General features: G+C 36.6%; 1 protein-coding gene across 5 annotated transcripts in view; it reads right to left on the bottom strand.

Moving 5' to 3' along the window:
• The window catches only part of grid2 (glutamate receptor, ionotropic, delta 2), a 440886-nt gene that overhangs the window by 162869 nt on the left and 265071 nt on the right, over positions 1 to 12946 (bottom strand). For all 5 annotated transcript variants that reach the window (XM_086031022.1, XM_086031021.1, XM_086031025.1 and 2 more), the window contains one exon: positions 8620 to 8825. In XM_086031022.1, coding sequence (XP_085887148.1) covers positions 8620 to 8825 — 206 coding nt within the window. The remainder of the gene's footprint in view (positions 1 to 8619; positions 8826 to 12946) is intronic.

Here is a 12946-nt window from a genome sequence, read left to right as displayed (position 1 = left end):
CATAAAAACTGCATTTACGAGCAGTAAGCTCTCCAACAGGTGAAAGATTCTTGAATAAACAAAACATTGCCGCCCATATAATACATGTTTAATAGTATATAACATCTGAAATGTTTTACTTTTAGGAAAGTGCATCATCAATAGTTTGTCTTCTTTTTGGAAATGAGGGATGCAGACAGATGCAAGAACAACAATTTGAACATGCTGAATTATTATACTATAAAAACACCAATTGCATTGGATATTGCTTTGGATCCATCTGAAGATCCAGAGAGAGGTTGTTTGAATGCCGCTGGAAGTTGGCATTGCAATGCTTTACTTTTATGGGGCATTGTACTGACATTCACATCGGTATGATGCCGTTTCAAATGAGTTAACAATTTTGCCACACCGCCCAAAGAATATCGCCAGCCAAGACATCTGTTAGCCAGAGGTTGTGCTGCACTGTGTTTGTTTACGGAGCAGATGCACAGCTACAGTGCGAGGAAGTTGCACCTCATGTCTTAAATATGTTCTGTTTGGAAACACCATAGCAGTCCAGCAATCCCATACTAAAACCATGAATAATTGATGCAACCCCTAATTTCTTCATAACTACTTATAGTCATAGTTTAAAGTATACTAGTAAAACCCCTAATGGTTAAGCGTAAAGATCAGCATATCTTCATTTTCACCTTTCATCAAATTGGACGGACCGTGTTGTGCCATGATGGGCGTTGGGGCAGACGGAGCTGGCATTACTCTCCCCAACAATTTCGTGACAGAAAGTAGACTGCCCTTGGTGTAAAGAAGGGTGCATCTTCACTTTCGACATTTCGTTGTTTAAAAATATCAATAATCAAGTGCTGAAAGAAACAGTGTAATATATTTTTCTCACTCCCTCACGTGTGTGCAAAAATTCACAAGTGTCTAACACTGTTTAAAATGTTATTTTCTTATCAAGCATATCTTAACATTTTGAATTAATGACATCTTTTTTTGTTTTTTTGTCAGTTTTAATTTTGCTGCTTTTTGTCGAGGTAACGTTTCGTTATATACGTCCCGACGTATTTTATGCAGGCGTAGTATCGAAGTCAAAATTTTGGTATCGTGACAACACTAACCTATACCTATACGATACATACAGTCGTGTTACAACCCTACTAATAATGTACCATAGTGATTCCTAGCCAGTGTGCAGTGAGAGATCAAGTGTGATGCAAAATAAAACTATCCAATTCCATTTAATTAGTCTGAAAACAATCTGCTACAATGTTTTTATTCATCGATCTTTGCTATAGTGTCAAGCAGAGCAATTCAATGCTACTCCAGTTGATGACAATTAGCCTGTGTAAATACTTTGTTGTGACATTTTTTCTAGTGAAAAAAAAAACAATCTAACAAACAATCTGTGTCTGTGCTTGGAGTGTATATGAATATGCCTGAGAGGTCCGACAATCAATGACAATATTAGCTCATGCGGTGCGTGAGCCACGTTGTCCACTCCTGTTTTAGGCCATCTCAACCGCAGTCATGATCATACATAATCTTCCAAATTAAATACAATCAATAATAAATACAATTGTCCCTACCAATAACATGGTCTCCATTCAACATGAAAACCAATTTCCAGCCGAGAAGAGAGAAACACATGCTTCATTTACTCAGGAGGACTTGAGCACATACAGATGAATAATAAATAAGTTATTAAACACAACATGCATGCTTCAAAATCATTGATGAGGCAAAAGATTTCAAAGATTTCAGTCCGTCCGACCTTAAACACAGATTATTATCACCCGCCTTCTCAATTATCCCATCGCGTCTTCCATCTATTTCCCGCCGGGCCTCATGGGATGAAGCCCATTTGACAGAGAGCCTTGACCCTATTACACTATCGACAGTTACCAGGAGATAACATGACAGCCTGCGAGTAGACTGCCATTTGGATGCAAACACCTCCCAGATGCTGAAAGCTACTTAAAGGTATGTAGAACATACTAGTGCATATTTTTGGCGGAAAGATCTCAGAGTAGAAAACAGTAATTGCTCAAACATAAAAAAAAAAAAAAAAAAAAAAAATTTGATGGATAAAATAAGGAAAAGGCTTAAAAAGTACAAAACGTAATATGAGCCCATGTAATCAAAACACCAACATTTCACCAACTGTGCCACAGTATCCAGAAGCTGTTATAATCTAAGGGGTACAAGTGTCTTTAAAAAAAATCAAGGACACGGACTAACATAAAGCAAATGTGTGTTTCTGCAAAAGGTGTGAATTTATGGAACAATTATGAAATACAACTAAAAGGTTGTGAATCATTTTCAGTATTTAAGAAGAGGTTTAAAAATATAGTATTACAAAAATATATAAATCATGTATGGACATGAAATGAAAGTGAATCTCTTAACTTACTGTCTTTAGGTTTTTGGTTTATGAATATGATTATCTATAATAGGGGCATGTCTGCTTGTATTCTTACTTTTGTTTTTTGTTTCTATTTATAGCGCTTACGTTGTGTATGTGTAAAAGTAATGGCTTTCTTTCTTTCTCAATGCAATTTTAATGGCTTAACAAACATATCATTTGGGGGGTTTCCTGAAAAGTGATCGTTTTGGAGATGCAAAGATTCTGCTCAACGCCAGCGATAAAACCTCACTATTGTGTTTGTACAAATAAAGACCTTCCCCTGTTAACTGCTCTGATTGAGACTGCTCCTTATTTTGGGAGCTAGTGTCAGACAAAAAAAACCCCCAAGCAAAACATGCAAATAATTTTTGGATTGCTGCTGAGCTGGAATTTGGTGAAGTCTTATGCGATATGCTATCGTAATGGCATTTGTCTTTTTGAACAAGTGTTACAAAAAAGAAAGAATGCATGGCTGTAGAGTCAGCATGCCGAATACATTTTAGTCATTTACATTATCAACCAGCAAAATGCACTCCATATGGCAGCTTCTGGATATACCCTTCTGGATATACACTGATTATACCCCAAATCTTTTTCAATGTCAGAATTTGTCAAATTATGAATCATTTCATAAGTAAACGCCCACTCAATGTGTTGCTGTCTCTTTAAGTACTTTCTGGCATGGCCATTAGTGATTGCGCTCACAGCAGTTATTAACGCTTACCTTTGGTGATCTGCACATACACACATACACGCACACACACATCTACACAGCATTTGTTGTGATAAGGACATAATAATAACAAATAATTTGTTCGATTTTTTTTTTTTTTTAGGTAATGGTACTTTACTTCGGTATTTATTTTTCTGATGTCTTTTCACTTTTACACCCGACATTTGAAAACAGAATTATTTACTTTATACGCCTTACATTGTCAAAATAGGCTTGTCACTTCTGTTTGACCTCCACAGGTGATGAAACAATGTACAGAAAGAAAAAGTAAACCGCGGTACAGATATTGATTGTAGGTAGGCACAAAGAGGTTCAACAGCGACAGGGAGTGATGTGAACCAGGAAGCTTTGGCAACAATGCTTGTCACAATCGATTCTAAGAAGCAAGATGTTCCCCATCTATGGGCCGCCTTGAAGAGAATTATTTGATGTTGTCAGCTGCAAGAATCATGTGTTGCAAATCTGTTGTCTTGTGGCAACCTAAAAAACATCCTGCTACTGGATTTAAAAAATTCCCAGTTCAATCTGAAAAAACACAGTAGGGTCTATTTTTGTTGCACGGTTCACAACGTTAGCGAATCGAAACAGATCATTTTGATAGCATAAAAGTCAAACCAATGTTCATCCGAAAACAAGCTTTCTTCGTAATTTTAGTGCAAGCACTATGTAAGTTAATAAAATAGCAAAACTATTATGACGAGTTGCACATACATTGGCCACGTCGTATTAATAGCCGTGGGTCTCCATGTTACAACATAGAGGTGCTTTATACACATGACTAGTAGAGATCAGGAGAAATGGTAGGTGGCTGATTATGCACACATGGGCACCAGTCAGTCTGTTGGAGCCAGAATTCAAAGTTGTAGAGGATCAATGTCACTCAAAGAAATTCGCAACATTTTATAACTTTTACATTATGTTTATTTTACAGATTTTTGATGGACATTCTGACAGTTACCATAATCAATAAACAACCATAAAAGTATAAGGATGGTAATTACTTTCTGAGTCAGCAAACTTACAAATCCAGCAGAGGTTCAAATAATGATTTTCCTTATTATATATTACATGGAGCATTTTTGGCCCACATTGTCATGATGGTGGCAGTGGAAACTAAAAAAAAAAAAAACGAACTAGTGCAATGTATCCAAGCAATGTATTATTCAACGTGTCTCACACAGTCTTTTTCTTCATGTTTAATTTGTGATGTGTGTCATCTGTGGAATGGGCTGGTGCTGGATGGTTCTTCAATAAAAAAAAATAAAAATAAAATAAAATTGTCACTTGAAGAGGAAGTTGTCCTGGAATGGCATTGTTGTTTGTAAATATTTTATCGCCTTGATATCAAATGGCAACATTTATATCGTTCCCACTTCTTTGCATATTGAATGTGACACGCGAGTTTGCGCGTGGAGGCGACAAAAACCCCCAAATATCAAGGCTATGTCAAAATTGTTTCTTCTCGTTTTCTACCTTATTGGAAAACGTTGCGTTTGGTGTAGGTCTATCTCATTTATTGATAAGCCCTGCTGTGATCAAAAAGCAGCTTCTATGAAGCATATTGCAGAAAAGTGTATTATATTATGAAGGATTTTTACGGAAACAGGCCAATAACTAGCATCTGTATCATATGTACAACATTAAATCTGTTTATTCACCCTCGCCAACAAAAACGCAGGAGACACACGGTGTGTGTTTCTGTCAGTAGTCAGCAAAGCAGGCATCCGTCAGTGACGGACTGAGAGATCCGTCGCTACTTCACCCGGTTAGCGATGATTACGGAAATGGATTTTCATCCATTATTTTTGGGAAGCTTGCTTTTAATCTTCTATTGTCAACAAAATGGGTGTCCGTTAGTGACAGACTGACCAACCATTCCATCAGTCTGATGGAATGCCCAAATCAGGTAATTTAATGTGATTGAAACAAACCCTACTCATGCGAGTACCGCATGAAAAAAATTATGTGCACCCCTGTGTGTGTGTATGTATGTATGTATGTATGTATGTACGTACGCATATATATATATATATATATATATATATATATATATATATATATACATATACATATACATACATATACATATATATACATATACATATATATACACATACATATATATACATATATATACATATATATACACATATATATATATATATACACATATATATATATATATACACACATATATATATATATACACACATATATATATATATACACACATACATTTATATACACACATACATTTATATACACACATACATATACACACATACATACATACCTACATACACATACATATACATACATGCAGTACTCAATACTCAGTGCTCTGTACTCAAGAAGTACCACATATTTTTCAAATGGGAAAACCAAAGGTGTCTGTGCTTTTTTTTTTTTTTTTTGCATTTATATTTGATGGTATCTCTTTTCTAAAGTGTTTATTGGATCTTTGGAATCACACAGATAAAATGATGGCAAACATTTGTTATTGCCCTCCAAATTATTTGTGTAATCTAATCTAACATGCCAGTCTCTTGGCGCGGGATGATTTTGCAAGGGGCCGCATCCAAATTGTGCACATAATGAATCATGTGGCTAATGTTGATCTGTCACTGTTATCTTGTCTTTCTCACTCTGCCTCCTTGTCTATTCTAGTCATTTTTTGAGACAAATTTTATTTGCCATCTAATGTATTTGTATGGTCGAAGAAAGTAAATAATAAATAAAATAAAACAAATGAGCTCACAAAACACAAGCACAAGTCATTTGTCCATATGTGTGTTCCTGTCTTTGAATATTCATTTTTGCAGGCCGGCAGGGACAAAATCAATCAAATCAAACTGAATATTGATCGATTGTATCATTACAATCTTCTGACACGTAATCTACAGGAAACTCCCTCCACTAGTATGTCATCAAAGTAAATCCTTGTGGTGTCGAGTTTATGTCCCCCAATCACAAGCGGATGCCCCCTCTACATGCACATTCATCCACTTTCGACAATAGACATGGACCAAAACATTTGCCCATTTTCATCAATCGATGGCTGGGAGGGGTGGATGGAGCTTTTTGTGAGTTTATTGCCCCATCTATGCCATCAGCATGGCTCTTCAACATGCACATTATCAATCAATCGCCATCATGTTCGCCCTGCCCTCTGCACGCCCTTGAGCTCACCAACAACCCTAATAAGGAGAAGTGCTAAATATATATAAATATAGATGGATGGATGGATGCAAACAATGGCTACGTTCAAACACACACATTTTCTTCGGATTAAAAGTCTAATCGGCTTTATGTACGCATCCCATTCTGAATATTACGATCTGATCGAGCCCATTCCGATCAAGATTTTATTACAAAAGAGAGGGATGGTTTATGTCGATTACGGCGCAAGTGCCCATTTCCAGCTGCGCCCGTCTAGGAAACTGCAAAAGAATGAAAATCCCACCCATGCGCACAGTTAGATTGCACTTTACAGTAGACTTGCGTTTGGCATGAAAATAGGTCCCCAGTGTTAATTACAGTCATATCGAACATATTTGCCACGACAGACACACGGTTCACTCTCACATCACACCTCCATCTAAATTAGACTGTGACTGGTCTTACAGAGGTCATTTTTAATTAAACTGAGATGAAGATGTGTCAGGTGGGATTAACGCTTCAAATTATGAATTCATAACTAACACACAAACCCATTGCTTTCATGACTTCCATATCATTAAGGTATTGGACAAAATGGAAATACCTGATTGTTTTTGTGTGTGTGCATGGGTGTGCGCGTGTGCACACAAAAGAGCCAGGCAATAATGAGGGTTTGAAGCAATTAATTAACTAATAATTTAATGCAATTATGGGATTTGGCTATAGCTATGGCTACTGCAAAACAAAACAAAACTGAGAATAGTAATTCATTGAATTTTGGCATCAACTACAGGCATTGTTGTACACTATTTCTTTTTTTTTTTGTTGAATTTACTCAATTTTTATTTGATCAAGTGGTTGCGAAAAATATAATCATAAAAATTGTGTCTGGATCCAGATGATTTCATTTGGTGCAGCCACCTGATGAGATAAAATTGAGTAAATTCACTTTTTTTTCTGTGTAAGTTATGTTTAGTAATTTGAAAAATGTATATTTAATTAGAAATGGACAGTTGTGGCGCATGTGGTTGGCAGAGATGGACACTTTACTCTATTTTACTGGTCCTTCCTCCATCCGCGACCTGGGCACCCTTCCATCATCGTCCCTCTGTCCTTATTCATAATAATAATCATCATCATCCCTCCCAGTCCATCCTTGTCCTTTTAAAGTGTTTCCATCCTTACATTTCGCCAGTTAATAAAGGTGGCTATGTGGTAACGCAGAAAAGTACAGTGGTCTCTCTTTTCTGTGGTCTCTCTTCTTTTTTTTTGACCCGGTTAGGGACAATTACAGGGACGGCCGAAAACCCACTTCCGTCCTTGCTTGGACTGCCTTTAAAAATAAATAAATAAATAAATAAATAAATAAATAAATAAAAACTCCCCACCCTCCGTCCTCTGTCCCCAAAATGGGCTCTGGTGTTTGGCACATGTGGTCCAATTTGAGAGGTTGTGTGCTCAAGACTTGACTTCAGAGTTCTTTGAACATTCCAAAAATGTGTATGTTAGGTTAATTAAAGACTCAAAATGTCCCAAAGTGAGTGTAAATGGCTCTTACTATATATGTGCCCTGTGGTGACCGGCGACCCGTCCAGCCTCACCCAAAGACTGCGTGAAACAAAATTCATAATATGTGTACATATTTTATTTAATCTCCAGCTGTATTTATTTTCAATTTTGGTATTCACACATTATTACTTACTATGGCAGGGTGCAGCAAAACTTCCCTAGTGTGTTTTTATTGGGAAAAAATTCCGATCATGAGTCATGTTTGTTGGAATAAATTCAAGATGTCCAGAATAATACAGTGTACTTTACAGGTAATGCACTGTCTATGAGTCATAACTAGCAATAAATGATGTCATTCATGTGTTCGTTAATGTTTTGCTTAGTCAGCCAAGATTTACCAGATAAGGGCACGCATTCAACAAATCAGAGGGCATAACAGCATATTCGGAAAGTCACTGTGCACTTATATTTATATTAACAGACTTGTTTCAATATAGAATACAAGATGTAAATAGGTACACTTACTGAACTTGAGTCAATTTTTCAGGTATTTGTGATGTATATAAGTATTTATTTTGTTAATGACTTCTTACTTTTACTCTGACATTTGAAAACAGATAAGCAGTTCAGGAAATGGATGGATCTTTGTACTTTTTACTCGTTTTTACTCGTGGCTTGTTTCTTTTTCCAACATTTGCTCATGATGAAGTGTAAAAAAACAAGGTTAAAAGCAACGTGGTTGAGATCTTGATTGATTGACTCAATGAGATGTCGAGGACTTATAAGGTGGTCAAACGCAGAAAGGAAGCGGGAGAAATTGATGATTTACCTCAGAGATAAAGGCCTTGGCAGTAGCTGGGCTCATGAAAAGTACGGCTCTGCGTAGCGTGTCCCTGTAGCGATGCAGCTCCTCCACCCGCATGGTCCTGAACAGGCTGGTGATCATCATGTTGACATTGGACTCCACTTTTTGGAGGGACACGTCCATGCCCTGATGGGAAGCATGGTCCAGGAAGTCCTCGATACCACGGATATCTGGAGAAAGAATTTTACCCTCCGTCAATCAGGTGAATTTTGTCAAACCAAAGTTGTGGCAATATTCTCTGACAGAAACACTGTACGGACACAAACATGGCAGCTTATGTCCCACTTACACGAAACATTAGCCACCTCAATTGTTAACAGTTGCTTAACCGGGCAAAATGAAAATAACCTCGGATAATGAGCCACATGCTACTTTAGCATGTCTAAACGAAACATGTACTGACCTGCTCTGGTAAATTTCCAATCACGTCTCAACAGAGTCAGAACAGCATTTGATGATCATTTTACATCGCATTGCGATGAAGAATAGTTTTCTTGCATAATTGCGCTCGAAAAGACATGTCATGGATGATTTACTGGCGGCAATATTCTGCTTTCACTGCTTGTTACTCACATTTGATTAGTCTATGTATTATTAAAGACTGGTATTTTCATTGTATTCCATCTGCCAGTAGAAGAAAGCACATTTTTGTCTATACTACTGAGAGGTGTGTGTCGAAAAGTTCTGATCATTTTTTTCTTCAACATAATCACTCTTCTGTAGTTACATAAAAAAGTCAAAGAAAAAAAACAAAAACGGACTTGTCAATTTAGTTATTGTTGAATTGGGCAGCCAACACTCTTGCCCATAAAAATAAATAAATACATAAATAAAAAATCTACTCCTAATGTCTAATATGGCCGCTTTAGATTTAAGAGCGTAATTTAACGCAATATAAGGCAGGATACATTCTCAAACCACTTATCCTCACAAGGGTCGCGGGCAATCCCAGGGCAAGCAGAGACAAACAAATATTTACATTCACAATCACACCTAGGGGCAATTTAGCAATTTAGAGCGCCCAATAAACCTACCTTGCATGTTTTTGGGATGTGGGAGGAAACAGGAGTACCCGGAGAAAACCCATACATGCACGGGGAGAACATATAAACTCCACGCAGGAAGCCGGGGCCGGATTCAAACACACAACCTCTGCACTGTGGACGTGCCAACCATGTATATCTGATCTCCTCACGATATGCATCATTTCTAGTTAATCCCCTGAAATTGTCCTGTTAATGCAACCACAACATAGACCCGCCCATTCCTTCAAATTCTGAGATCAATCAATCTAGTTAATTGCATAGCCATAACTCTGGCAATGGTGGCAATGTCATTTTTTTCCATATCGAATATATGATTAGGTTGCTGCTTTATGTATGACACACACAAACCAGTATACACACACACACACACACCCTCCGATATCATTAGCGTGGGATATCAACCGAAGTGTCTTAATTAGGATTACCTTGACCTGCATGTACCTCATTAAGTGATGAGGCGATGAAGCAGTGAACAAACTGACACTTGTATCCTTATTTTGTTAGCACAAATGGGTTGCGGTTTAGATACTTATGTTTTATGTAAATCAAAAACACTAAACAACATCCTGACCTACTTAATGGTGCTGGACTTTGATAGGAATACAGTGAAGCCGTCTACACTTTAAACTAAGTTAGACGGTCAGATCTGTGCCACTGTCTCTCAACTGTCATGTCAAGTGTGAAAAAAAGAAGTTAATTGCCTCTTGTAGTGAAAAGGCCAAAAAAAAAAAACTATAACAGGGATCAAGTACCTCAAATTAAGGAAAAATATGCTTTTTTATTTGCTCTTAAGTTTTTTGTGTGTGTTTTAGAGCATTTCACCTTATATTTCTTTCCCGTTAAATTCATATTTTTATATTATAACTTGTTACTGAAATTGTAATATTATATTATATAATATGTAATATATACACATATACACATACACATATCCAATAGTTATATATATATACATATACAAATACAATCGGGTTTTTTTTTTTAACTTGTTTGATGACAACATTTTCTGTTCTATTGGCAGATAATCTATAATTAATTAAGATATATTTATCATTTCATTACTTGTTTTTTGTTTAAAGACCAGTTTTTGCAGCGCAATTGTGTACTCATAACTTTGATGACCACTTGACGGAAGCAGTGACAAATGTGCGGATGTGTGTACTTGGGAGATGATTTTTTTTCAGAGGAAGACTTTGCAGTTTACATTCCATTCTTTTACTGTTATTGATGCCAACTTAAGGTCAATTTCCATTCTATGGTCATTATCGTTGTGATTGCCTGGCAACCAGTCCAGGGTGTACCCTGCTTTTTGCCCAAAGTCAGCTGGGACAGGCTCCAGCTTCCCCGCAACCATAACGACAATAAGTGGTAAAAGAAAATGGATAGATGGGTGGTCCCCATTACATTTTATGTCTTTGTGCTATTGGTATAATTCTGCAATGGCCTCAAAGAAAAAGAAAAACAAAGCCAAAGGAAGCCAAGTAAAACACACTTGATGACAGCAGGCAAGTAGGTAAAAAAAAATAAATAAAATAAAATATATTGATGGTGCTTTAGTTGCTGTAATGAAACAAAACGATTTCAGCAGGATCCTTGGACACCCTTGCTGTGGCCTGAACAACATTTTGGATCTTTTTTGAGTGCTGTATGCGTGCAGTAGCCTTTTATATAATCGCCACCCAGTCGTGTTCTGCTGTTGGACATCTTTGTCTTTCCCTGGGCCTACACCTCTGGCTGTCCTTCCACCTGCACATCAACGCTCAACCAAGAGAGATTCTTAAATTATGCAATAAGACTCAAAAACCTGTTTCCTTAAAAAAATAGAAAAAAAAGCTACGTTGAATTCATAAAGTCTTTCCACATTATGAAGTCTCCTAATGAAATGGAGCAAAGGCAACTCTTAAAGTCTTTTATTCCCTTATTTTACTTCTATTTCCTTGAAGTCAAGGGTCTCAAAAGGGAGGTTAAGCAATACTCTCTAAAAAGAGCTTTGCATCATCAAAAGTGTTTATCACTTTTGCCCATTATCCCAAATCTTCGATAGACTTCTCAGTCCATTGTAATTCCGACAAACCCTCACGTGTATAAAGTGCTCAATCCTAGTTGATATCGATGCTCCGACGCCCAATCATCTGGATAATAATCACAGTAAAGTTGCATACTAAAAAAATAAAAATAAATAAATGAATAAATAAATGCATATATAATGTCTTTATTTTTTATAGTCATTGTGTTATTACATGTATTAATTAATGAATTTATTTACTTATTTCTTTTGTATTTATTTATTTTTTAATCTGCATTAATTTTTATCTTGTTTCATATTTACATTTGGGGCAGTGGAGGATCATTGTTTGAGTCCTCCATTTGAACTCAAGTAAACAATATACATATGATAATACTGTATATGCTGTGCATAATAATATGTCAACTTCAGTGGAATTAAACACATGTAACACAACAACAACAACAATACAACACAAGTTCCTGTCATAATATTCATAATAATCATTATACGTTACTTATCTATTCATTCATTTACTGCATCTATTATTGTAAAATCTTGCTCCCAAAAATCCTGATCCTTATTTAAGATAATGCATATTATGTATACTGCTGTGTGCAGTTTTCAAAGTGAAAGGAGAGAATAGAATCAAGACAAATAGGGAGAAAAAACAATTGTGGTGTCACGACACAACTCAACTGGACTAGTTATCATTGTTAAAGACAAAATATAAGACATAAATGAACACGGCAGACTTTTTGATACTTGTCCCTGTAGGTGTTGCTGTTTTGGGTAGCAACATAGTCCAAACGAGCTAAGCAGGGAAACATTGTATGCCAGCTGGGAGCTGTAGTGTACGACGTGAGGTATTTATGGTTACAACCAATTATTTTTCTTGATGGGTAAAGGGAAGTGTCTATTTGAGAGAGAATTCATCTTAAGACTAATTGGGCCCCTATATTGTGGAAGTATGGTATTCTGCTTTTGAAAATACATTAGGTAATATATAATACATCCCAACCCTGAGTTAAGGAACATGAGGTTTATTCACGTTGGAGAATACTACATTATAAATGAGGCTAGCAGCGATAGCTTTATCCACTGGGTATTAACACTGGTCCCATCACTGAGATTACTTCAGCTCATTACCCAAACGGATGTATAATGAAACGGGCATGACACTCTTTCCGATGTGTATAGCTTCTACCAAGGGGTCCATGTAATACATCCTGAGATTAAT

This window comes from Filicampus tigris, chromosome 5 (assembly GCF_054856515.1).
Source record: "Filicampus tigris isolate MCC_2025a chromosome 5, RoL_Ftig_1.0, whole genome shotgun sequence".
NCBI lineage: Eukaryota > Metazoa > Chordata > Actinopteri > Syngnathiformes > Syngnathidae > Filicampus > Filicampus tigris.
Note: the sequence above shows the minus strand (reverse complement) of the source record. Positions and strands in the feature narration are given on the sequence as shown.